At 46.4% G+C, this 24,290-nt stretch overlaps 2 protein-coding genes and 1 long non-coding RNA gene across 3 annotated transcripts in view; 1 reads left to right on the forward strand and 2 right to left on the reverse strand.

The window, feature by feature from the left end:
* LOC117056185 (zinc finger protein 208-like) overlaps positions 1 to 24,290 on the forward strand; it is a 231,917-nt gene that overhangs the window by 184,373 nt on the left and 23,254 nt on the right. The gene's annotated exons all lie outside the window — the stretch shown is intronic.
* LOC117055927 (zinc finger protein 420-like) lies at positions 2,000 to 21,469 on the reverse strand. Its single transcript, XM_033165878.1, has 9 exons — positions 21,430 to 21,469; positions 21,215 to 21,296; positions 19,643 to 19,725; positions 18,863 to 18,989; positions 16,789 to 18,379; positions 7,209 to 7,315; positions 6,604 to 6,686; positions 4,926 to 5,052; positions 2,000 to 4,058 (listed from the first exon to the last, which is right to left on the reverse strand). Exons 2-9 carry the CDS (start codon positions 21,273 to 21,275, stop codon positions 2,941 to 2,943), a joined length of 3,297 nt encoding a protein of 1,098 aa, XP_033021769.1. The 5' UTR covers positions 21,276 to 21,296; positions 21,430 to 21,469; the 3' UTR covers positions 2,000 to 2,940.
* On the reverse strand, positions 6,664 to 10,356 carry LOC117056206. The gene is made up of 3 exons (XR_004427705.1): positions 10,294 to 10,356; positions 7,209 to 7,290; positions 6,664 to 6,686 (listed from the first exon to the last, which is right to left on the reverse strand). It is a non-coding gene; the product is annotated as an uncharacterized LOC117056206 (long non-coding RNA).

Consider the following 24,290-nt stretch of genomic DNA (forward strand, 5'->3'; position numbering starts at 1 on the left):
TTTAATATATGAGATAGACTCATGACATGCAAAGCAAGATATGTCAAGCCTTTGCTTGTTATAATTGTGATGATTATGGCGCACAGCTGATGAAAACCCCCCAAGTTGAAATTGTGAATTTGGGGTTCTCATCAGCTGTACACCATAACCATCACAATTATAACAAAGGCTTGACATACCTCGCTTTGCATGTCATGAGTCTATCTCATATATTAGTTTCACCTTTTAAGCTGAATTACTGAAAGAAACGAACCTTTCCACGATATTCTAATTTTTCGAGTTTCACCTGTATGCAGTTGAAAAGGTTGACCACAGGACCCACGGAGGGGAAGGTAAGAAGTCCCGAGATTTGGAGGAATCTTTAAATATGGATGCGTACAGCTGTATTGTTACAATTTTATACTTGTAAAACTAAATAAAAAATATTTCAAAAAAAAGTTTTGTTTTGCATAACAAGCAAACAAAAAATGGCTGAAGGCCTGGGAGAAGAGGAAAGTTTTCACACAACACCTAAGATATCACAGAATCATAGACCTGTACTGTGGGAAGGAAACCTGAGGGTTGTCTAATGACTCTAATCCACCCCCCTGCAATGCAGGAACACGTAGCTGTTGGGGATCGAACCCGCAGAAAAGGCCTCTTCTTGTGTTGCCACCCTCCCAACTTCCCTTGGAGGCGGCACATGAAGAAGGGCTGGGTTCTTAGGGGTATTTGGCCACTATGAGAACAGGATACTGGAAGAGATGGGCTGGATCTCGCAGTCAGGCTCTTCAGTGAAGAAGCGGTCCTATCCTGACCAGAACTCCTACTCACTCCGAGAGCCGGCTTCCCCAGGAGCCTCTGGAGAGTTCATGCCCTTCAGAGGGTCGCACTCCGATACACCGCAACAGGATATGCAACCAGAACCATCAATGTATTTTGCAATATATTTTAATGTTGCAATAAAGACATTAGCACTCGATAATAGCTGATGGGAAAGAACCACGGGTGATAGATTGGTAGACGGGATACACACAGAGAAAAGTTACACACTGGGCAGAGCGGTTTCCAAACCTTGAGAAAAGGAGCAAGACTTTTTGGGAGCGCAAGAACTGGCAATCTTTGGACCTCAGGGGCTCATGGGAAGAGGGTTGCAAGGCCTTGGAGGCAAGCGCACCTGGCATGATTCCAAAAATACCTGGTCCGTTGCAACCGATTCTCAGTTCACACTGAGGGGAAAGCAGAACAGGGTCCCCTGCTCAAGGAATAGATGTGAGACACAGGCAAAAATGTCCCACCGGTTGAGATCTGGTGCTCTGTGCACATGGCCTGGGAAAAGGTGTCAGATGCTGCTACTGGGGTGAGATGTTCAGAATTTTGGTTCAATCATTCATGTATTGGACGTGTGCAGATGAGGACTGGAGTTGGCTGAAGAAAAGAAAATATGCTTGGCGTTGCTCCCAAACACCTTAGAGTACAACGAAGTAGTAACTCTTTCTTCCTCAGGGATACAATCCTGGCATCCACTCAGAATGTACTTTGAATAATCGAAGGAGGACACCAGCAAGGGGAGCCTGAAACTTCTGGCTTTTCTGGCAGATGTCCTGGGAGCGCTCAGCAGGTACCAGAAACAGCTTCAAAGGGGACACCGCCACCATCCTGGACATGCCAAGGAGAACAGTCGCAGTCAGGAGCACCACAAATTTGCAACTTGCAGGCTCCTGAAGTACAAGAATTTCTTGCCAACTTCTTTTAAGAGCTCAGCATTGAGGGCTATCTCAGATGGACACGGAGAAGGTATTCAATACCATGAACCCATGACTTGCACCTCCGAGAACTGAGTATGTAGTCTGAAGAAAGACTGGGCACAGGTTGTGTATAGCTTTGAGAGAAAAGTCAGCTTCTTTGCTAGGCTGCCACACAACAAGGGCACTGTTGCAATCCTCACCCACATAGTAATTAAAGTCTCTTAAATTTAAATTTGAACACAGCCACTGATCTGGTTCTCCCCCCCCCATATGAATTCTTTCATGGGCCACGAGATAGGCACTCTGTCGGAAGCCCTTTCCACACTCCACACACCGATATGGTTTCTCTGATATGGGATGGATAACAAATGGAAGAAAGGACAACTCACGGAGAAGGAAGGATATACTCTGGCAGCCAACAGCTGCAGGGAGGTCAGTCAGGCCAAAGCTCAAAATGAGCTCAGGCTTGGTAGAGAGGTTAAAATTAATATTAAAGGGTTTATTCGGCTATCTTCAAAGCAAGAGGAAGAACAAGCAAGCAGCAGGTTCTTTTCATGGAGAAGACACAGAAATGCTATTAAGTGATAGAAGGCCGGATAGCCACTCTGCCTCTGTCTTCACCCAAAAGGGAAGCCCTGTCGAACCCGGTGTTAACAGAGTAACTGCGGCCCAGGATAGGAAAAGAGGTGGTAAAGGAACATCCAGCTACTTTAAATAAATTCAAATCTCCAGGGCCTGATGAGCTGCACCCAAGGGTACTACAGAAATTTGCTTATGTAATCTCAGACACTAGGTCTATAATCTTTGAGAATTCCTGGAGAACAGATGAGGTCCCTGCAGTGTAGAGAAGGGCAAATATAGTCCTCATCTACGAAAGGGTGTGGGGAGAAGACCCAGGGTAACTACTGAACGCTCAGCTTGGCATGGATACCAGGAAAGGTTCTAGAACAGATATTTAAATGGTTGGCTTGTGAGGAATTAAAAAGAATGCTGCGATTATTAAGACGCAGCATTGAGTTTCTCAAAAACTAGTCACACTAGATGAATCTCATCTTTTTCCTGATACAGTTACAAGAAAGAGCCGTTGGAAAGTAGAACAGACAACCGTGGGAAGTAGTGGACTCTCCATCACTGGAGGTTTTTCAGGAGAGGTTGGGTGTCCATCTGTCATGGAATGTTAGTCGTGGAGATTCCAGCACTGCAGGGGGTTGGACTAGATGATCATTGTGGTGACTTCCAACTGTACCATTCTGCGATTCTGTAATTTTGGCCGGTGAGTTCTTTGATGGGAAGTGAGATGGGCGCTCTCACTGAAGCTCTTTCCACATTCAGAGCAAACATATAGTTTTGTCCCGGTATGAATTCTTTGATGCAAAGTCAGATGGGCGCTCTGGCTGAAGCTTTTCCCACACTCCAAGCACTGATAGGGTTTCTCCCCTGTATGAGTTTTTTGATGGGCTGTGAGGCTTTGCTTCTGGGTGAAGCTCTTCCCACATTCCAAGCACCGATACGGCTTCTTCCGTGCATGAATTTTTTGATGGGAAGTGAGGCTTTCTTTCCAACCGAAGCTCTTTCCACATTCCACGCATTGATAGGGCTTCTTTCCGCTGTGAGTTATCTGATGGGAAGTGAGATGGGCGCTCTGACTGAAGCTCTTTCCACATTCTGAGCACTGATACGGTTTCATCCCGCTGTGAGTTCTATGATGGGAAATGAGATGGGTGCTCTGAGCAAAGCTCTTTCCGCATTCCAAGCACTGATATGGTTTCTCCCCCGTATGAATTCTTTGATGGGAAGTCAAGCTATCCTTCCGACTAAAGCTCTTTCCACATTCCAAGCACGGATACGGTTTTGCTCCTGAATGAACTCTTTGATGCGAAGTGAGACTATCCCTCCGAGTGAAGCTCTTTCCGCATTCCAAGCACTGATAGGGTTTCTCCCCTGTATGAATTCTTTGATGGGAAGTGAGACTCTCCTTCCGCTTGAAGCTCATTCCACATTCCAAGCACAAATATAGTTTCTCCCCTATATGAATTCGTCGATGGGCTGTGAGATTGGCTCTGTGGCTGAAGCTCTTTCCACATTCCAAACACTTATATGGCTTCTCCCCTGTGTGGATTCTTTGATGAGAAGTGAGAATTTCCTTCCGACTGAGGATCTTTCCACATTCCAGGCACTGATAAGGTTTCTTCCCAGTGATATTTCTTTGATCGGAAGTGGCATGGGAGCTCTGACTGAAGTTCTCTCCACACTCTGAATTTTTATATGACTTCTCCACTGTGGGGATGTTGTCATGGTCTCCCTCGTTCTTAATTTCCAAATTGTCACCACCTGCAACAAAAAGAGAAATGGATTAGAGCCTCGGGACGAAATGGAGCCCCAAATAATTGAACAATTCTCATGAACACTTGTGATCTGAAGTCAGTTAGCAGTTTACAACATAAAAAGAATTTTACAATCTTAGATTTTAAAATTGTGAGTGCACCCATATAGCTGGAACGGAAATTCTTGGCTGCCAGTGCAAATTTGGCTACCTGGTGTGTAATATACACTTGTACCTTGGATCCCAAATGCCTTGGTACTCAGACATTTTGGCTCCCAAACGCCGGAAACCCAGAAGTGAGTGTTCCGGTTTGTGAACATTCTTTAGAACCCGAACGTCCGCCGGAGCTTCTGCAGCTTCTGATTGGCTGCAGGTGCTTCCTGCAGCCAATCTGAAGCGGCGCTTTGGGTTCCAAACGTTTTGGAAATCAAACGGACTTCCGGAACGGATTCCATTCGACTTCCAAGGTACGACTGTATAGATGTTTATCTGCTAGTTCAACTTCTGGTTTTTGTTTGTTTTTGCTTCTGTCTATTTTTGGTTGACTAAAGACATGACTGACCATCTCCAAGGATAACCGAAAATGGACAGGCAAAAAACAAACAAACCCCAAAACAACCACACATTCCCTAACAGCTGTGAAGCCTACCTTTAAAAGGGTGAGGGCAGTTCAGACCAGCCTGTTACTGGCTTTAAAAGGCACAGCTGAAAGAAGAATATTTGCAGCCAAATCATTCACGGTGAGCTGTGGGAGCGTCAGAATCACAGGTGCTTTGGTAGGACTGCTGAGCTCCATCAAAATACTAGAGGTTTGCCATATAGAGATACCGTATTGCATTTCAAAACTGGTATCATGCTAGAAGAGGGAGCCTTACCGAGAGAGTTCATTCTCCCACGATTCTCCTCCATGGCTTCCTTACGCAGAGCTCTCTGGTCAGGATCCAGCAACACCCCCTCCTCGTCTATGAAACAAACAGCTACATCTTCAAAGCACCCGGGACCCTAAAATAAAAAGGGGAAAGGTCCCCTTCTTAGACAACATAAAGATTATCTGCTACACATTGCTCTGTTGTTTTCTGCCAGTTCGCTGGTGTGTTGTTTTAATAAGATCGGTTTGCTGCACACTTTAAGTATGGATGCTTATTTTAATGCCTCAATGGAATTCCTTTACAGTGGTACAGTGGTACTTGAACGGTTTGGCTCCCAACCAAATAGGCTCCCGAACGCCACAAACCTGGAATTAAGTGTTCCAGATTGCAAGCATTTTTCGGAAGCCAAACATCCGATGCAGCTTTCATGTGAGTGCAAGAAGCTCCTGCAGCCAATCAGAAGCCACGCCTTGGTTTTATAATGGTTTCGGGAGTCGAACAGACTTCTGGAACAGATCAAGTTTGAGAACCAAGGTACCGCTGTATTTTGTATTGCACTGATGGAGTTGCTTAGGGTGAATCCTGGCAACAGTTTTGTACAGTTTGGGAACTGCTTAAGAGCTTATTTTAGCATTCAACAATCAGTAGTAATGTATGGAAGTGAGAGCTGGACCATAAAGAAGGCTGATCGCTGAAGAATTGATGCTTTTGAATTATGGCGCTAGAGGGAGAGTCCCATGGACTGCAAGAAGATCAAACTTATCCATCCTTGAAGAAATCAGCCCTGAGTGCTCACTGGGAGGACAGATGCTGAAGTTGAGGCTCCAGTACTTTGTGTGGAGAGTATCAGAGCCTGAAGAGTTAAGTGCTCTGCTGTGACGCACTGGTCACTGTGTGGGCAGTTCACATACGGGCTTTTGGTCTTTGTCTGTGTGTGCTGTTCTTTTTGGTTTCGTTTTCACCGAACGGAGCAGTCATGGAACTGAGCACTCCGGCAGAAGATTTATTGTTTTTGTAAATAAACTCAGCTCGTTAAGAAGACAATGCTTCTGTGAATTATTGCTGTGCTGCCTTGGCAGTTACACACAAGTTTCCGCTGTGGCTTTGAACTCTGCTAATAGCCAGGAGTTGCCAGGCACAGAAAGCAAAGCATCACAATGCAAACGTGCCAGACCCTGGTAAATGCTACAGATTGTGGAACACTACATTTCACAATCTAGCACTTTGGCCACCTCATGAGAAGAGAAGACACCCTAGAAAAGACCCTGATGTTGGGAAAGATGGAGGGCACAAGGAGAAGGGGACGACAGAGGATGAGATGGTTGGACAGTGTTCTCGAAGCGACTGGCATGAGTCTGACCAAACTGCGGGAGGCAGTGAAGGATAGACATGCCTGGCGTGCTCTGGTCCATGGGGTCACGAAGAGGCGGACACGACTGAACGACTGAACAACAACAACAAATAGAAATAAAACTGAAACTAGTGATAAATAATACTAGCAACATTCAGAAGCCTAGTTAAGGTGAGGGAGCTGTTCATTGTTCTCAGCGCATAAACCTTGACCGGCATGTTCAGGGCAGTGTTGACAGAAGCCAAGAGGAAGAGAGAGATTTGTTTGGGCCCAGAGCTACTCCTGCTTCCCCCACCCCTCGGCTTCCTTCCCCCCAAGGCTCCTTCCACCTGCCTGATCTGGTTCCACGGCCTCTTCTTCCCCTTCGTCACCATGGAAAGACGGAGAAGGAGCTTTGGTCGGCAACGTTTTGTCACCTGCAAGAGAAAAAGGCAAGACGGAAGCCATGACTGTGTGCTTCTCTTAGAACTGAAGCAGTGCATCTCCAACTACAGATGGGCGTTAGAAAAAGCCTTATCTACCGATTGCATTTTGACATTTGTATTTTAGCTATGTAAAAATACACCTCCCCCACTTTGGGCTCTTGGCCCCAAGTGTCCTCCACCAAAAGATGTAAAGAACCCACAAATCAGTTTCTAAGAAGAAGAGAAGAAGAAGAGTTTGGATTTGATATCCCGCTTTATCACTACCCGAAGGAGTCTCAAAGCGGCTAACATTTTCCTTTCCCTTCCTCCCCCACAACAAACACTCTGTGGGGCTGAGAGACTTCAGAGAAGTGTGACTAGCCCAAGGTCACCCAGCAGCTGCATGTGGAGGAGAGGAGACACGAACCCGGTTCACCAGATTACATGTCCATCGCTCTTAACCACTACACCTAACTGGCTATATCCATAGAATGCAACCAAACCGGGGGGGGGGGGGGAATCATTCCTCCTTACCTGGTGGCCTCTCTCTGGTGTCCAAGGGAGTCTTCTCTGCTTCAGGGGAATCAGGGCCCATTTCTGCAAAGATAATCTTTCCCTGAAAGAGCAACAAGGATTCAAAACTGAGAATGGGGAGAAAGATTAGACAAGGAATGGCAGATGAAAATCTTGAGAGGTATCCAGTATCATTCCTTGGATGCATTCCAAAAGCTGATGGTCCAAGGAAGGAATTTGGGGTTACTCTCCCTCATGTTCTCAGCCCCTTGGGAGCATCCAGAGGAAAATCTCTCTCACCTGCTGCTCTGCCTGCTTTTTCTCCATTCCCTGACGCAGGAGGAAACCTTCAGCGAGAGCCACTGCCTGGGAACTGGTCTCCGCTCCACATTCCCTCACCCAGCTCTCCATCTCCGGTGGTAGGACAGCCAGGAATTGCTCCAAGACCACCAGGTCCAGCATCTGAGCTTTCGTGTGCCCTTCTGGCTTCAGCCACTGATAGCAAAGGTGGTAGAGCTGGCTGCAAACCTCTGAGGGTCCTTCGGCCTCCTGGTAGCAGAACTGCCTGAACTTTTGTCTCTGTGCATCTGAGCTGAAGGTGTCCTCCTCCTCCTCAACCAGGATCTTCTGCACTGAGCTTTCCCAGAATCCCCCACTGCTCTCGGGGTTGATGGCATGGCCTCTTCCTGCTTCTGGGCCAGCTGAGTCTTGCTCATCCATCTGGGCTCTCAGGAAGCCTCCAAGAAATCAGAAGGAATCCTTTGTTTCTTCCGCCAAGTTCTGTCTGTCCTAATGAGAGGTGCTACCAAATTCTACAAAGCAAATACTTTGTTCTGTTATAATATTCATACACGGTCAAGGGAAGAAAAAGGTTCCCTGAGCAAGCATGGATTAGTCTTGCTGGGAACCAGGGCTGGACAGCCCAGACTCTGAGCTTACTTTAAGAAACAAACAATAAGAAAGAAAAATGAATCCTCTAGCCCTCCTAAAAGGAAAGTTACTATGCAAAAGGTGCAGGCAACTGAAGGAATTTCTGTGAGATGAATCCAACTGGTTGCTCGTCCATTTCAGTGTCTCCCGTCAACAAATGAAGTCAGAGGCGTGATTGACAAGTGAGTCATTTGTACCGAGTGTAATGTCGACACTCGGCTAGAGTGGGGGTTCCTAACCCTGGGGTCCTCTAGGGCTGCTCTCCCTCCCACCCCCACTTTTCTTTCTCGCTTCTGTCTCATTTTCTAGCCCTTGAAATCTGCAACACTCTAAAGGCATACTACTGGAGTGAAGTGCTTTTTTTGTTTTTGTTTTATTCTGAGGGCCAAATATTTATCTGGCCGACCCCCCTGAGGGCCAAGTGGGTGAGGCCAAAGGGCATGTGGGTGGGGGCAAAGGACAGTGCTCAAAAGCAAGAAGGAGTTACCTCCTTTCTGTGATTGCAAGTGGTTCTGAACTGGTTTTGAGATTGGGTTTCAATGCTGTGATCTGCTCTGGGAAATTAGAGTGGCCCTGCTCTATCCTGTTTCCCCTTTTCCCTATGATCCTTTTTTAATAAAACCCAATAAAAAGTTATTCAAAAAAGAAAGACACACAGAGAGAGAGAGAGAGAGAGAGACCTGCTATGTATCTGCAAAGTAGGACCATCCCACTTTTAGAGAGCCATGGCCTCCTCCAAAAATCCCGGGGACTGTAGTTTGCAAAGGGTGCTGAGCGTTGCTAGGAGACACCCCCTTGGAGTGGCCAGGCAACCCGTCCTCCTTGCCAGGGAACTCAGGGAACTGTAGCTGGTGGGAAGAGGGTCTCCCAGTAACTCTCACCACTGGGGGGCCCTGCCTCTTTCACCCCCATCCCTCCCAAGGTTCCCTCCCTTCCCAGCAGGGCCTCTCCTGCTGCCTTGCATTCCTTGGATGGGGAGACCTCCGGTGGTTCTCCTGATCATTTGGACACCTGAGAGGCTGCATGTCTGAACAGGCGCACGTGGGTCAGCCAGGAGTCTGGATAAGACCCTTGTCTGATGACTGGGTGGTAGGGAAAGCTTTCCTTCTAACTCAGGGGTAGGCAACCTAAGGCCCGGGGGTCAGATCTGGCCCAATCGCCTTCTCAATCCGGCCCGCGGACGGTCCGGGAATCAGCGTGTTTTTACATGAGTAGAATGTGTCCTTTTATTTAAAATGCATCCCCGGGTTATTTGTGGGGAATAGGAATTGGTTCAATTTTTTTTTTCAAAATATAGTCCGGCCCCCGACACGGTCTGAGTGATGGTGAACCAGCCCAAGGCTGGAAAGGGTTGCTGACCCCTGTTCTAACTGAAGGACCAAGGAGGGTTCGCTTGCATCCGGAGGAACTCGGCACCTGAACAGGAGACAAGTCCTGCAGGATCAGGCCCTATGTGTCCTATTCTCACAGGGGCCCCATCAGCTGCCTCTTCTAGGAAGCCACAAGCAGGATCTGAGCCCAAGAGCAACTCCTTTCCAGCAACTGGGATTCAGAAGCGTGGCTGCCTCCGACTAGGAGAAGGCGGAACACGGCCCTCCTGGCCAGGAGCCCCCCATCGCCCTCTCCTCCCCCATGCATTGGCCCCCAACTCCTTTGGAAGCCACCTCGTTTGGTGGGCCTCCCCGCCTCCTGCGGGAGGGAGTTCCGTAGGTTTAACTCAGCGCCGCACGAACAAGCTTGTTCTTTTCTCTGCCCTGCGCCTTCCAACAGTCTTTCTTTCTGCATTGCAAAGGTCATGTTTGCTTTTTTGTTTTATTTTCTGCGTATAGTTTATGTCCGAATGTTTCCGTCCAGCTACAACCCCTGTTAATAATAAAGGTGACTTTCCCCTTCCACCTGACGGGGTTTATTTGCATGCCACTTTTCCCGTGACCCAAAGACCCCTCCCCAAAATAGGAAGGAAGAGCAGAATTGCAGACCTCCAGCAAACTCCTCCGGGCTTTGCAGAGAGGGAGGGGGAAGGGGCGTCTTCTCCCTGACTTGGGGGTCCTCCCCACCCCACCCCCCATGCATGAGCTGAGCACCCACCCACCCACCCCATGCACGCACACCCCTGCAGCCCTGGGACCCCCCTTCTCCCCAAGGCACCCAAAGGGGGAAGAGAGAGAAGGCTCACCAGATCCCTGGAGGCGCCCCGGGGCGGCGCTTGCGGAGAGAGCCAGATCCGAGTCACCACGACCCCGGGCAGAAAGAGACTGGGGGGGGGGATGGGGCTTTTGAAAGACCTCCCCCCGCGCCCTCATTTCCTGTCCTCTCTAGGAATCCAGCTCAGCTCCTTTTAACCCTTGGCAAGCCAGTGCAGCAAGCTCACGCCTCTCTGCGCTTTCTCTCTCGCCAGAGAAGTGCCCAATTTGGGATCCCCTCCAAACCTGTGCCAAAGTTGTGCGGTCGCTTTGCAGCGAAACGCCTGTATTTTGCACCACTCCCCCCCAACTAAGTGATGCTCTGAGGGTCGTAGATAGATCATAGCACCCCAAATCCCAACGCTGCCCAGTTCGGTCCAAACCAGTGCCGAAGTTTGGCAATGGTCCTATAGGAAGCACATCAAGGAACAATAATAAAGACATCGAGCTGCGTTTGCAAGTCAGTGCCAAAGTTTTGCTATCGTTCTGCAACCTTTTTGCACTGAAACCCCCCACGTCTCATCACACCCCCGAAAGTGGATTACTGTACTACTCTTTATTTTTTGGCTGGCCTTCTGAGCTGTCCTCCCCCCCCTTGGCCAGAAACAGGAGCAACAGGTTGCTGTGAAAAGGGCTCTGCAAGGAGCAGGAAACCCCATCCTAGAATTGGAAGGGGGACCCCCTAGTTCTGCCCCACCCAATCAGGAAGGAATCTCAATTGAAACATCCCTGGCAGATGGCCGCCCAGTCTCCGCTTAGAAACACCCTCCCTCCTGCTGCCGCTTTCCTCCTCGGGTGTCACTGTGGTTGTTGCGTGTGACACGGGACCCCGTCTTTGTCCGCCTGCTTAGGTTTGGCCCTCCCTTCCAGGGCCACGATTTTGGGGGGGGGGGCGTCGTGGAGGCTCTGCACACACATCCCACCAGTGTCTGGAAGGATCCGGTCCTGGAGAATTAATTCCTCCTCGAGGAGAGGATGCAAGCAGGAGTCTGGATCCTTTCCTTCCTGAGAATGCAATGCTCACCCCCCGCCCCGCCCCCAAGGTCAGGCAAGCAGCTGAAACATCCAGGGGCAGGAAAGATTTGCATCCCTTCACCCCAGAGAAATGGCTCCACATACACACACAAGTTCCCAGACTTCTGGAGGCCCCTCCACCCCCTTCCCCAAAAGCCCTCTGCTTGCAGGGTCCCGTGTCCTGGATTCTGATCCTGCCCTGTTGGTGTGATTGGGGGGGGGGGAATGAGTCAAATTGCACTTAAGTGCTCAGTCCATGTTGTGAGCGGAGTTCCCCCATGTCTGGATTTTGTTCAGAAAAACACCCAGCTGCACTGCCTGGTTTAGACACAGTTCAAGGCTAAATGCCTGGAGAATGACTCATGCGCCCTCCCTTTCTGTGTGCGCAGAGGAGGGTACAAGGCAGTGGGCAGAGGGACATTGCGCTCAAGATGCCGATTCCTACTTTCTTGAGACACTTTAGGCCTGTAATGCGTAGCTTTTAAAGAGAAAGAGTTGTGTATGTTTTTTAGCTCATGGCAGTGTGTGAACAAGTACTTACACATTCGTAGTTTTCATAGGCGGCCAAGCTTGCAGGACCATGACACCTCAAGTATTTCTCTACAAGGTCGAAGGAAATGCAAAAAATTCCCCATTGTCCCTGCCCTCACAAATCCTGCCTTAAGGGCACATTTAAGGTGTGACTAGGCTGAGCCTGTGACCTGGATTCAGAAATTGAGTAGTTATCATTACAAAAGTTCTAGCTACAGGTAGGTAGCCAGTAGTCGAAACAAAATGAAAAAATTCCTTCCAGTAGCACCTTAGAGACCAACTAAGTTTGTTCTTGGCATGAGCATTGGGGGCATGCACACTTCTTCAGATACAGAAGTCTGTTTCAGTGTATCTGAAGAAGTGTTCATGCACACGAAAGCTCATACCAAGAACAAACTTAGTTGGTCTCTAAGGTGTTACTGGAAGGAATTTTTTATTTTATTTTGTTTTGACTATGGCAGACCAACACGGCTACCTACCTCTAACAATAACAAACTTAGTTTAGGAAGGCTTTTAATGTTTAATAGATTATTGCATTTTAATGTTCTGTTGGAAGCCGCCCAGAGTGGCTGGGGAAATAAATAAATAAATAAATAAATAAATAAATAAATTATTATTATTATTATTATTATTATTATTATTATTATTATGTTTCGATCATTACAAAAGAATGGCCAGGCTCCACAGGTAATCCAGTCAAGTGATCATGAACAGGTAACCAGGCAGACAGGGTGAAAACAACGCACTCAGGTTTCTGTTGTAGACCACCTTTTCTGTGATGTATGTATGATGTTTCTGGGGGTGGTCTTGGACTCCAGGGCGGGCAATTTAAAATGTCTATATAAGGGCTTGTGCGCATGGCTCAGGGTCCTCCTCCTCTCTCCTGCGTGTGGGGGAGCACCCTGTTGCAACAGTTAATCAGGCTTACTAGCTGCTTTGCTTCTCAATATTCTCTGATAGGTTGGTCTCTGTTATTTTCTCCTACTGATAGAGAACCTACAAAAGGACTCTATATGGGCTCTTGGGTACCCCATAAGGGAAAAGGAGTAGTTTTTTTCTTTACTTTTATCAGGTGTGATGTGATTTCTGTGCCCAGTTGCTTAATTCTGTCAGGAATGCTTTGATTGTGTTTCCTGCTTGGCAGGGGGTTGGACTGGATGGCCTTTGTGGTCTTTTCCAACTGTATGATTCTATGATTCTACCTTAAATAATTGTTTGTTTGTTTAAATATTTATACACAGATGTATCATAAAACATACCACAGTGGTTTACAGCAATATAAACCCAAACAGTAACATAATTAAAAGTTTTAAATAAGCTAAAAACAAAAATAAATTTTTAAAAAACCAGCATAGATAACCCCTGTGGGGGATGTACTCTTAATTACCTGTACAGGCATGGAGGAATAGAAAAAATTTCAGCAGGGATTAAAAGGTTGGCACAGCAGGCACCCACTGAATCTCTAGTGGCAGGATGTTCCACACACAGGACACAGAAGACTAAAGTAAAGGCTTGAAATTAACATTGGTAAGAGGAAACACATGAAGACTTAACAACTTATGGTGAAAGTGGAACAGATATAGCCGTAATGCAGCTAAATAATGACAACAAATTTAAAAATTCATCTCTAGCCTGCCTGTCCCTATTTTTGAATTGGTGTGTGTGTGGCCAAGAAAAGACTCATGAAAAGCCCTCCCTCAATATCAAAGAAAAAAAGAATCTGGGACACAACCAGGATATTCAGGGCTACAATATTCAGCTCTGGCCGTCCGCTGGGAGAAGCTTGCCTGCCCATTCTTCACAGCAAGTCCCTTCCCTCTGCCCCAGTATTAGGGCAATGTCACAGTTACCTTTCCAGCTCAAAGGAGCCTACATAACTCATCGTCCATCCCCCCCCCACAAAATACCCTCACCTTAAAATCACAATTTAAGAAAACAAGAAGTATGAAATACTAAAAATAGCACCTAAACTGGGGCAGCAAATGCCTGGGGAATTAAAACAGATGTCAACGGGTACCAGAAATCAGTGCGGATTGTGTGGGGTAACAACGCTGTTCCTCTACTCCTAATCTACCCAACGCTGCTCCACAACTACCACCCCTCTCACACCCCAACCTCCAACTGTCTCTGTTGAAGAGGCTAGAAACCATATTGGTTGAGTCCTGGAAGATCTACTCTCTGCCTTGCAGGCCTTTTCCACCTGGCCTGGACTGACTCCAGCCACAAAAGCTGAGGCTGGTGAAGAAAGTCTTGGCTTAGGAGTTTTTGAGGGGGGTTCATGCTGTTGATTTTTTGTATCTTTATTTTAGATCTTGTATATTTTATTTGTAGATCTTGTATAATATTGTATATTATATTAGATCTTGTATGGGACCCAGGTGGCGCTGTGGGTTAAACCACAGTGTCTAGGGCTTGCTGATCAGAAGGTTGGCGGTTCGAATCCCTGCCACGGGGTGAGCTCCCATTGCTTGGTCCCTGCTCCTGCCTACCTAGCAGTTCGAAAGCACATCAAAGTGCAAGTAGATAAATAGGTACCGCTCCAGCAGGAAGGTAAACAGCGTTTCCGTGTGCTGCTCTGGTTCGCCAGAAGCGGCTTTGTCATGCTGGCCACATGACCTGGAAGCTGTCTGCGGACAAACGCCGGCTCCCTCGGCCTATAGAGCGAGATGAGCGCCGCAACCCCAGAGTCGGACACGACTGGACCTGATGGTCAGGGGCCCCTTTACCTTTATATTTATTGTATATGACTACTTTTGTTATGTTGTATTCAAACCCCCTTTAAAACTCTCAGCCAATCACCTCTCACCCCCAGTATTCCAAATTCATTCTCCCCATCTCCCTATGTAACACTACCTTAAATCTACTGTTATACTGTACTTACCATTATTATATTAATTACATGTGTATACAACTTTAAATACAAACACCGTAACATCACAGGCAAACTTTAAGCAAATGCACACACATGCACACTTTCAGAGAGGCTCATTAGAGAGGCAGTGTGGTTTAGTGGTTAGTGTGTCAAGACCTGGGAGAAGTGGGTTCAAATCCCCACTTGGCAATGAAGCTCACTGAGCAACCTTGGGGGCCAGTCACTGCTTCACAGCCTAACCTACTTCACAAGGTTATTGTCAGGATTAAAGGAGCTTGGGGAAGGACTGTGTGACACCACCTTGGAGAAAAAGGTGGCATATAAATGCAGTAAAGGAATTTCAATAAGGACAAATGTCAGGTTTTGCACTGTCATTCAGAATCTTGGTTCAATCTAAGCCATCTTCCATGGGTCAGACATGTGCAGATGAGAACTGGAGTTGGCTGAAGCAAATAAACTGTGCTTGCTGTTGCTCCCAACCACCTTTGAGTACAATGAACACCAAACTCTTTTTTCCTCGTGGATACAATTATTTGCTCCTTGCATCCTCTTGGAATGTACTTTGAATAGTCAAAGGAGGACAGCTGCAAGGGAATCCTTGACTTACCCTTCTCACAAAGGGAAGCCTGAAACTCCTGACTTTTCTGGAAGATGTCCTGTGTGTGTTCAGCAGAAACCAAGAAGAGCTCAAGCTGGCACCACCACCATCCTGGACATGCCAAGGAAGAGTTGCAGCCAGGAGCACCACAAATCTGCTAGTTGGAGGCTCTTGGAAGTATGTGAATTGTTTGTCAGCTTCTTCAAGGAAGAGCTCAGCATTGATGGCTAACTCACCAGCATTGCCAAATTGCTCTTGACCCTCTCGTACATAAGCTGGTAAAATGTGGGATTTGTAGCTGGTTGATTGACCGAAACCAGAGAGTGCCCACTAATGGTTCCTTGTCATCCTGGAAAAAAGGAATAACTGGGGTGCTACAGGGTTCTGTCCTGCGCCTGTTTTTGTTCAACGTCTTTATAAATGACTCGGACAAAGGAATTGAGAGGATGCTCGTTAAATTTACAAAGCAAAATCGAAAATTCTTTCTAGTAGCACCTAAATTTACAAAGGACACCAAACGGGGTGTGGGGGTGTGGAGTGGGGTAGCTAATGCTGAAGAAGAATCAGGATTCAAGATGACCTTAACAGGTTGGGAAACCAACAAAATGAAATTTCAATAAGGTCAAAAATAAGGTTCTACACTTAGGCTGCACAAATATAAAATGGGAGACACCTGGATTGCTAATATTACATGTGAAAGGATCTAGGTGATTCATAGTAGACCACAAGCTTAACATGAGTCCACAGTGTGATGCAGCAGTAAAAAAAAAAAAACCTTCATGCTATTCTAGGCTGTTATCAACAAAAGTCTAGTGTCCCAACAGAGGGAAGTCATAGTACCACTCTATTCTAGTTTGGTCAGACTATGCCTAGAGTCCTGTGTCCAGTTCTGGAAGCCACGATTTAAGGATACGTCAAGTTGAAACGTGTGCAGAGTAGGGTGACCAAGGTAATAACAGGTCTGGAAACCAAGCATTATGAGGAACGGTTGAAAGAGCTGGGTCCGTTAAGCCTTGAAAAGAGGAAACTGGAAGGAGCTTTGACAGACATCTTCAAATACCTAAAGTACTGTCTCTTGGAAGACGAACCAAGCTTGATTTCTGCAGCTCTGGAGGGTAGGATCCATATTGGTGGATTCAAGTTACAAGAAATATTACCTTGACACATAAATAAGAACTTTCTGATCATAAGAGCTGTTCAACATTGGGATGGACTCCCTCAGAAGATGGTGGACTCTCCTTCCTTGGAGGTTTTAAGCAGATAGCCACCTGCCAGTGTGGTGTAGTAGTTAAGAGTGGCACTCACCTCACAGAGTGTTTGTTGTGGGAGAGGAAGGGAAAGGAGAATGTTAGCCGCTTTGAGACTGCTTCGGGTAGTGAAAAGCGGGATATCAAATCCAAACTCTTCTAATTCTTCTTTAGTTGAGTTTCCTTTATTAGACTGCATGACGCCCAAGGTGCCTTTCAATTCTACAATAATATGATTCCATGATTCTTTCCGTTGTGAGTTCTTTGATGGGCTGTGAGATGGGACCTCTGAGTGAAGCTCTTTCCACATTCCAAGCACTGATATGGTTTCTCCCCTGTATGAATTCTTTGATGGGAAGTGAGACTTTCTTTCCGACTGAAGCTCTTTCCACATTCTAAGCACTGAAAAGGTTTTTCTCCACTGTGAATTCTTTCATGTGAAGTGAGATGACAGTTCCGGCTGAAGCTCTTTCCACATTGCAGACATTTAAATGGTTCCTCCCCTCTGTGAAACCTTTCATGTGAAGTGAGACTTTCCTTCCGACTGAAACTTTTCCCACATTCCAAGCACTGATAGGGTTTCTCCCCTGTATGAATTCTTTGATGGGCTGTCAGATGGGTTCTCTGATTGAAGCTCTTTCCACATGCTAAGCATTGATAAGGTTTGTCTCCTGTATGAATCCTTTGATGGGAAGTAAGATTGGCCTTCTTACTGAAGCTCTTTCCACATACCAAACACTGATATGGTTTCTCCCCTGTATGAATTCTTTGATGGGAAGTGAGACTTTCCTTCCAAGTGAATCTCTTTCCACATTCCAAGCACTGATACCGTTTATCACCACAGTGAATACTTTGATGTTGAACAAAGTAAGCGCTTGTACCAAAGCTCTTTCCACATTCCAAGCACCGATAGGGTTTTTCCCCTGTATGAATTCTTTGATGGAAATTAAAACTTTCCTTCTGGGTGAAGCCCTTTCCACATTCCAAGCACTGATAAGGTTTCTCTCCTGTATGAATTCTTTGATGGACTGTAAGATTGGCCCTCTTACAGAAGCTCTTTCCACATTCTAAGCACTGATATGGATTCTCCCCTGTATGAATTCTTTGATGCGAAGTGAGACTTTCCTTCCAGGTGAAGCTCTTTCCACATTCCAAACACTGATATGGTTCCTCACCGCTGTGAATTCTTTGATGGATAGTGAGATGAGAGTTACGAATAAAGCTTTTGCCACATTCCAGGCATTGATATGGTTTCTCTCCACGGTGAATACTCTGATGCCGATGGAAATTTGTGCTTGTATGAAAGCTCTTCCCACATTCAAGGCATTGATATGGATTCTCCCCAGTATGAATTCTTTGATGTGAAGTGAGACTGAACTTCTGAATGTAGCTCTTTCCACATTCCAAGCACTTATATGGCTTTTCCCCGGTATGAATTCTTTGATGGGTTGTAAGACTTAACTTCTGAGCGAAGCTCTTTCCACATTCAAAGCACTGATATGGTTTCTCCCCGCTGTGGGTTCTTTGATGGGCTGTGAGATGGTAGTTCCGACTGAAGCTCCTTCCACATTTCAAGCACTGATAAGGTTTCTCTCCAGTGTGAGTTCTTTCATGGGCTGTGAGGTGGGCCTTTTTACTGAAGCTCTTTCCACATTCCAAACATGGATAGAGTTTCTTCTCAATGGGATTTCTTTGATGAGAAGTATAATGGGAGCTGTGACTGAAGATTTCTTCATGCTCCAAATAGTTATATGGTTTATCCACCATGTGTATTTTGTCATTTTCTCCCTGGTTCTCAATTTCCCATTTATCGTCACCTGCAAGGGAAAAAAAAAGATTAGAACATCAGGAAGAAATGGAGCCCAAGATTACGGGAATCTGAGATTTGAAAAGCCTAGATCTTCTCCTAGATGGATTTTGTTTGGTCCATTTATGGAATCTACTACATCTCCACTGTCAGTCTTCTCTTTGTTTATTTATTTCTATCATTTTTGGTTAACCAAACAAGTAAAACCTGACTGAAGCTATGTTAACTTCCCTCACTACTCTGAATCCTACATTTTAAAAGGCCAGGTTAGTTCAGACCAGCCTGATCATTGCTTAAAAAGACATATATGGAGGAAGACTATACACAGTCAAACAGTTGATAGCCCTCCATTCCAGGTGAGCTGTGGGGCTATCAGAATCCCAGATGCTGTAGGTGGCGCTGTTGAGCTACATCAAAATCTTGGAGGTTTCTCACACATGGAGATACGTACTGAATTTCAAATCAGATATCATGATCCCACACAGAGCCTTACTTAGAGAGGCCAAAATCCCACAATTCTCTTCCATGACTTCCTTATGCAGAGCTCTCTGGTCAGGATTTAGCAATGCCCACTCCTCGTCGGTGAAACGAACAGCTACATCTTCAAAGCAAACTGAACCCTACAAGAAAAAGGAAAACGTCACCCTCTTAAACAGCATAAACATCATCTACCACACATTGCTCTATTGTTTTCTGCCTGGAAATTGCTGCATTGCCTTAATGGGATTGTTTTGCTGCACATTTTAAGCATGGATGCTTATTTTAACATCTTAATGGTGTTCTTTTACTGTGTATTTGAATGAAGTGCGTTAATGTTGATGTAAATGGGTGGGACTCCACATTGTGTTATTCAAATCACATATTCTCTCCCTGTTCACTGGTGGGGGTGGGGGTGAGCAGACTCTCCTGATGCCCCAAAGTCAAGGGGTGCATATGGGCACGGGGGAGGGAAATCTCTGAAGTGCAACTAAGGGAGATGGTTAGGTGAATCCTGGCCACTGTTTTTTTCCATGTTGTCAACTGCTCAGAAGCCTATTTTAGCATTCAGTAAATATAGAAATAAAACTAACTAGTGACAAATAATACTAGTGATATTCAGAAGGCTAGTTAAGATGAGGTGGCTGTTCCTTATTCTCAGCACATAAGCCATCTGGAATGGCATTTTAAGCCTTCGTTAAGGGCAGAAGCCAAGAGAAGGGGATTCATTCAGGCTCAGAGGCAATCTGGCTGTCCTGTCTCTTCGCCTCTTCTCCCCCATGCTCCTTCTCCCCACCTCATCTGGTTCCACAGCCGCGACTTCTCCTCCGCCACCAAGAAAAGATGGATGAGGCGGTCTTGCCAGAATCACTCCGCCATCTGTGAGACAGAAAGGTGAATGAGAAGTCAGGAGCGCATGCTTCTGTCAGAGGTGAAGCTATGCGTGTTGAACAAGAGATGGGCCACAGAAAAAGCCTCACGTGCCGAGGGCATTTGGACATTGGTAGCCATTTCAGATTTTAGTTACCGTATATTGCGGCGTATAAGACGACTGGGCATATAAGACGACCCCCAACTTTTCCATTTAAAATATAGAGTTTGAGATATACTCAACCACAGATTTTCCACCCGGCGTATAAGACGACCTCCGACTTTTGAGAAGATTTTCCTGGATTAAAAAGTAGTCTTATACGCCAGAATATACTGTATGTAAAAACTGATGCACCCTGCTTAGGGCTCTTGGATCCCACCAATGACCATCAACTAATAAAGTAGTGGATTCACTCCACTAACTGCCCCCCATTAAATATAGCAGACGCACCTCATAGTATACAAATTACATGAATTTCTGCAATTTACCACAGGCTACCTTGTAAGTATCTTGCATGAGGGGAAACTTAGTGATTTAGAGTCTTAAGAAGGAGCTGAACAAAAAGAAGAGGTTTGTGAAACAAATTTTGGGTCTATTACTTAAACTAAATATAAAGATGTCACTGTAGTATATACACAGCTTTTCTTAAACCTTAATTGCTAAAAATGAGTTTTTAAAAGCCTTAACTCAGTTTCTGTTCATTTACTTATTTATGACCAGGGTTACACTTAAATACTTTTAATACAGCACAGCTTCCCTCTCAGCCTAATACTTTGGTTCCTGAACGAGGGGCACTTTTTGTCCGTCCCTCTCTCTCTTAGCCAGCCCACTCCTGAGGGATTTCCCACAGACCCAGGAGATCCCCTCAGGCCTTGTTATTCATTTGGGGGTCTCCTTTTCCTAGGAGATCTCTCCCCTCCTGACTGGAAGGAGACCCTGGTTTAGTCCATCTTCCCACAGCTTCTCCCTCTCCTGCCGCCTCAGACTCGGCCCTCCAGATTAAATCCTGCCTCCATACTCTCCACAGACCCACCACTGGGTCGTCTTCCTATCTAAGCTGCTGCGAGGCTCCTTCTCCTCAAATCAGAGCCAGTTCTCCCTCAGAAAAACCCTCTCCCAACCCCCATCTCCCCTCTCGGATTAGAGCCAGTTCTCCCTCAGACAGACCCTCTCTGAATAATAATAATAATTATTATTATTATTATTATTTTAAAAATCCCCCTCTCCCCTCTCAGATCAGGCCCTATTCAACTTTCTCCCTCAGAAAGGACTCCTTGGATTTTCCCTCCAAAAGGGCTGGGAGCCAATCAGAGAGAGAGAGAGGCTCCCGCCCTCTGGTGGAACCTCGGAGGCACTGCACCCCCACACTCTGCTCTGGCTCCGCTGTCTCTCACAGGCCATCAAGTGTGTTCTCCAAAAAGATTAAAAGGACTCACAGATTGGTTTCAAAACTCAAAGAATGTGGGCTAAGTAGAGAAGAAACTCCTTCCTCCTTACCCAGTGGCCTCTCTCTGGTGTCCAATGCAGCCCTCTCTGCCTCAGCGGAATCAGGGCCCATTTCTGCAAATGGATCCTTTCCCAGAAAGAGCAACCAAGATTCCAAAAAGAGAATAGGGAGCAGGATTAGAAAAAGGGTGGCAGAGACAAAAAATGATGCATCTCCCATATCATTCAGAGCCCCTTGGGAGTATCCAGAGGAAAGTCTCTCTCACCTGCTGCTCTGCCTGCTTCCTCTCCTCTGCCTGACTCAGGAGGAATCCTTCGGCCAGGGCCACCGCCTGGGAACTGGTCTCCGCTCCACATTCCCTCACCCAGCTCTCCATCTCCAGGGGAAGGACAGCCAGGAACTGCTCCAAGACCACCAGGTCCAGTGTCTGGGCTTTTGTGTGTCTTTCTGGCTTCAGCCACCGACAATCAAGGTGGTAGAGTCGGTTGCAAACCTCTCGGGGTCCTTTGGTCTCCTGGTAGCAGAACTGCCTGAACCGCTGGCTCTGCAAATCCTACAAAGCAAATACATTATCTGGAGGGGGAAATGTTCTCTGAGTAAGCGTGGATGAGTCCTGCTAAGAACCAAGCCTGGACTCCACCACATCAAAGATTCTGGAATTTCTTCAACACAAAAAGGAAGAAAAGACTCTAGCCCTCCTAAAATGTGGGTTTCCTAACCCTGGGGTCCTCCAGGGTTGCTCTCCCTCCCTCCCCCAATTCAGGGCCCATTTCTTTCCTGCTTCTGCCTCAGTTTCTAGCACTTGGGACCTGCAAAGTTCTCAAGGCAGACGACTTACAGAGTAAACAGCAGGTTAATACTACTACTAATAATAATGTTGCATAGCTTAATCCACAAACAGCTATATATGCTTGGGGGTACTCCTGGATCCAAAAGGGTCACTGAGTGCCCCTTTCCAGCTCTGGCTAGTTTGCAAACCATTGTCCCCTTGGAGCAGAGATGACGTGGCCAGGGTACTCCCTGCTGTGGATCAGGTGGGATCATTGCAATGTCCTCTATGTGGAACTGCTCTTGGAAATGGTTCAGAATCTGCTCCAAATTGCAGAAGCTGGATTGTTGGCAGGGTTCCCTGTCTTTTTGAAGGGCATTTCTTTCCCCCTTTTTTCTCCAAGGAGCACCTATGGGTCTCCCCCTCCTCACTGAATCCCTCCCATTACAACCCTTGAGAACACATTTAATTCCTGTTTTAAAACAGCTGCATTGCTGGTCCCCTCATTTCCAGGTCCAATTCAAAGTGCTCACAGGAGGACTTCACTTAGGCCCCCAAATACGTGAAGAACCGCCTCCTTCCCTTCAGACCCCCTTGGCTGTGAAATTTGGCAGAGGGGGCCCTCTTGGTAGCTTCACCCCCCCCTCAGAGTCTTGGGTGGGGGTGGCCCAAGAGAGGGCATCCTGGGGGGCAGATTCCCCCTTGGGGGATTCCCTCCCCACAGAGGCACCTTCCCCTCTTTCCCAAGGCCTCTGACAACGGAGAGACGTGTGTTTTCAGGACCCAGCCTATTCCTGTGATTGTAATTTGTTTTGACTTTTTAGGATATTTTTAAATGGTTGTAAGCTGCACTGGGTACTAAGTGGAAGAGTGATAACAATAGTAATAATAATAATAATAGTAATAGTATTAATAATAACAAACAACAACAATAATGAAGCCTCCAGTGTGGAAAAAAATAAAGCCTACTAGAATCATAGAAATGCAGCAGCAGTATGAAGAATAGGCAAAACAACATCCAGTACAAAGCATAAAGCTTCAAACATGTGGGAAAATAGCCTCAAGTTATGTGGAGGGGCTCAAGAAACAGGCATGGAGCTCGTTGGAATTTGGAGAGTTTTGAGAATTTGGCTCAATCTGGTTGATCTAAATTTAAATTGAAACCTAATTCATTACCTTTGCTTTGAACCTCCCTCCCACGTTCATCAATAGACTAACACTTTTATCATAGATTTGTGGAGTTGGGAGGGACCCTGAGGGTCATCCAGTCCAACCCCCTGCAATGCAGGAACCTCAACAAAAGAATCCATGACAGATGGCCATGCAACCTCTGCTTAGAAGCCTCCAAGAAGGAGAGTCCACCACCTCCCAAGGGAGGCCACTCCACTGGAAAACAGCTCTTTCCACCAGAAGATTATTCCTGATGTTTAGTTTGGAATCTCCTTTCTTTTAACTTGAGGCCGTTCATTCGAGTCCTGTCCTCTGGATCAGGAGAAAACAATCTTGCTCCATCTTCCATGTGACAGCCCTTCAGATATTTGACAATGTCTACCATATCTCCTCTTTACATTGTTTTTGTGATAACATAAGAAGAAAAATGACTATTGCTCACATTTAACCTAAGCACAAACCCAAGGGCTCTTGACTAGGTGTTTGGCTGTTGACTGTTATCTGTTAACTCCGTTTCCCCTTTGTTTCTGTTAAACCCAATTCATGAACCTACAACTCATACATGGACCACCAATAATGTTGCAGAGATCCCTGCAAATCTATTATGCTATTTTTGTGATATACAAATGACATGAGAAGACTTGGCCTATTTATTTGTGTCCTTTATTCCTTCTACAAACCTTGTTTATAAAACTCAATTAGAAGTTCTTCCAAAAAGAGAAGAAAAAGGCAACACACACACCCTCATGTGCACTGCATCTGCAAAGCAGGATCAGACCACTTTGAAGAGTCCTGGCTTCTTGCAAAGAATCCCGGGAACTGTAGTTTGTTAACTATGCTGAGAGTTGCTAGGAGCCACCCCCTGAGAGTGAGGTAGTCCGGACACCTAAGAGGCTGCATGTCTGAACAGGCTCACGTGTGTCATCCAAGAGTCTGGATAACACTCCTGTCTGATGAAGGGGTTGGGGGAGCAGAAGCTTTCCTTCCAACGGAAGAGCAACGGAGATTTCGTTTGCATCTGGAGGAACACCAGAACAGAAGATGAGCCCTGCAGGATCAGGCCAAGGGGGCTCCATGGAGTCCCCCCATCTGTTCTCACAGGGACCAACCAGGGGCCTCTTCTGGGAAGCCCACCAGACGGATCGCTGCCTGTGGCTTCTCCAGGAACTGGGATTCAGAAGCAGAGC

This window comes from Lacerta agilis, chromosome 12 (genome assembly GCF_009819535.1).
Source record: "Lacerta agilis isolate rLacAgi1 chromosome 12, rLacAgi1.pri, whole genome shotgun sequence".
Taxonomy (NCBI): Eukaryota; Metazoa; Chordata; class Lepidosauria; order Squamata; family Lacertidae; genus Lacerta; species Lacerta agilis.

What these genes read in the sequence shown, in the direction of transcription:
- LOC117055927 (XM_033165878.1), bottom strand. Translation starts at nt 21,275, where the DNA reads ATGGGCCCTGATTCCGCTGAGGCAGAGAGGGCTGCATTGGACACCAGA. An exon ending in CGGCTGTGGAACCAGATGAG is followed by an intron (nt 18,990 to 19,642) that starts GTGGGGAGAAGG and finishes TTTTTCTTGTAG; the next exon opens with GGTTCAGTTTGCTTTGAAGA. An exon ending in TGGGATTTTGGCCTCTCTAA is followed by an intron (nt 18,380 to 18,862) that starts GTAAGGCTCTGT and finishes TTTCCCTTGCAG; the next exon opens with GTGACGATAAATGGGAAATT.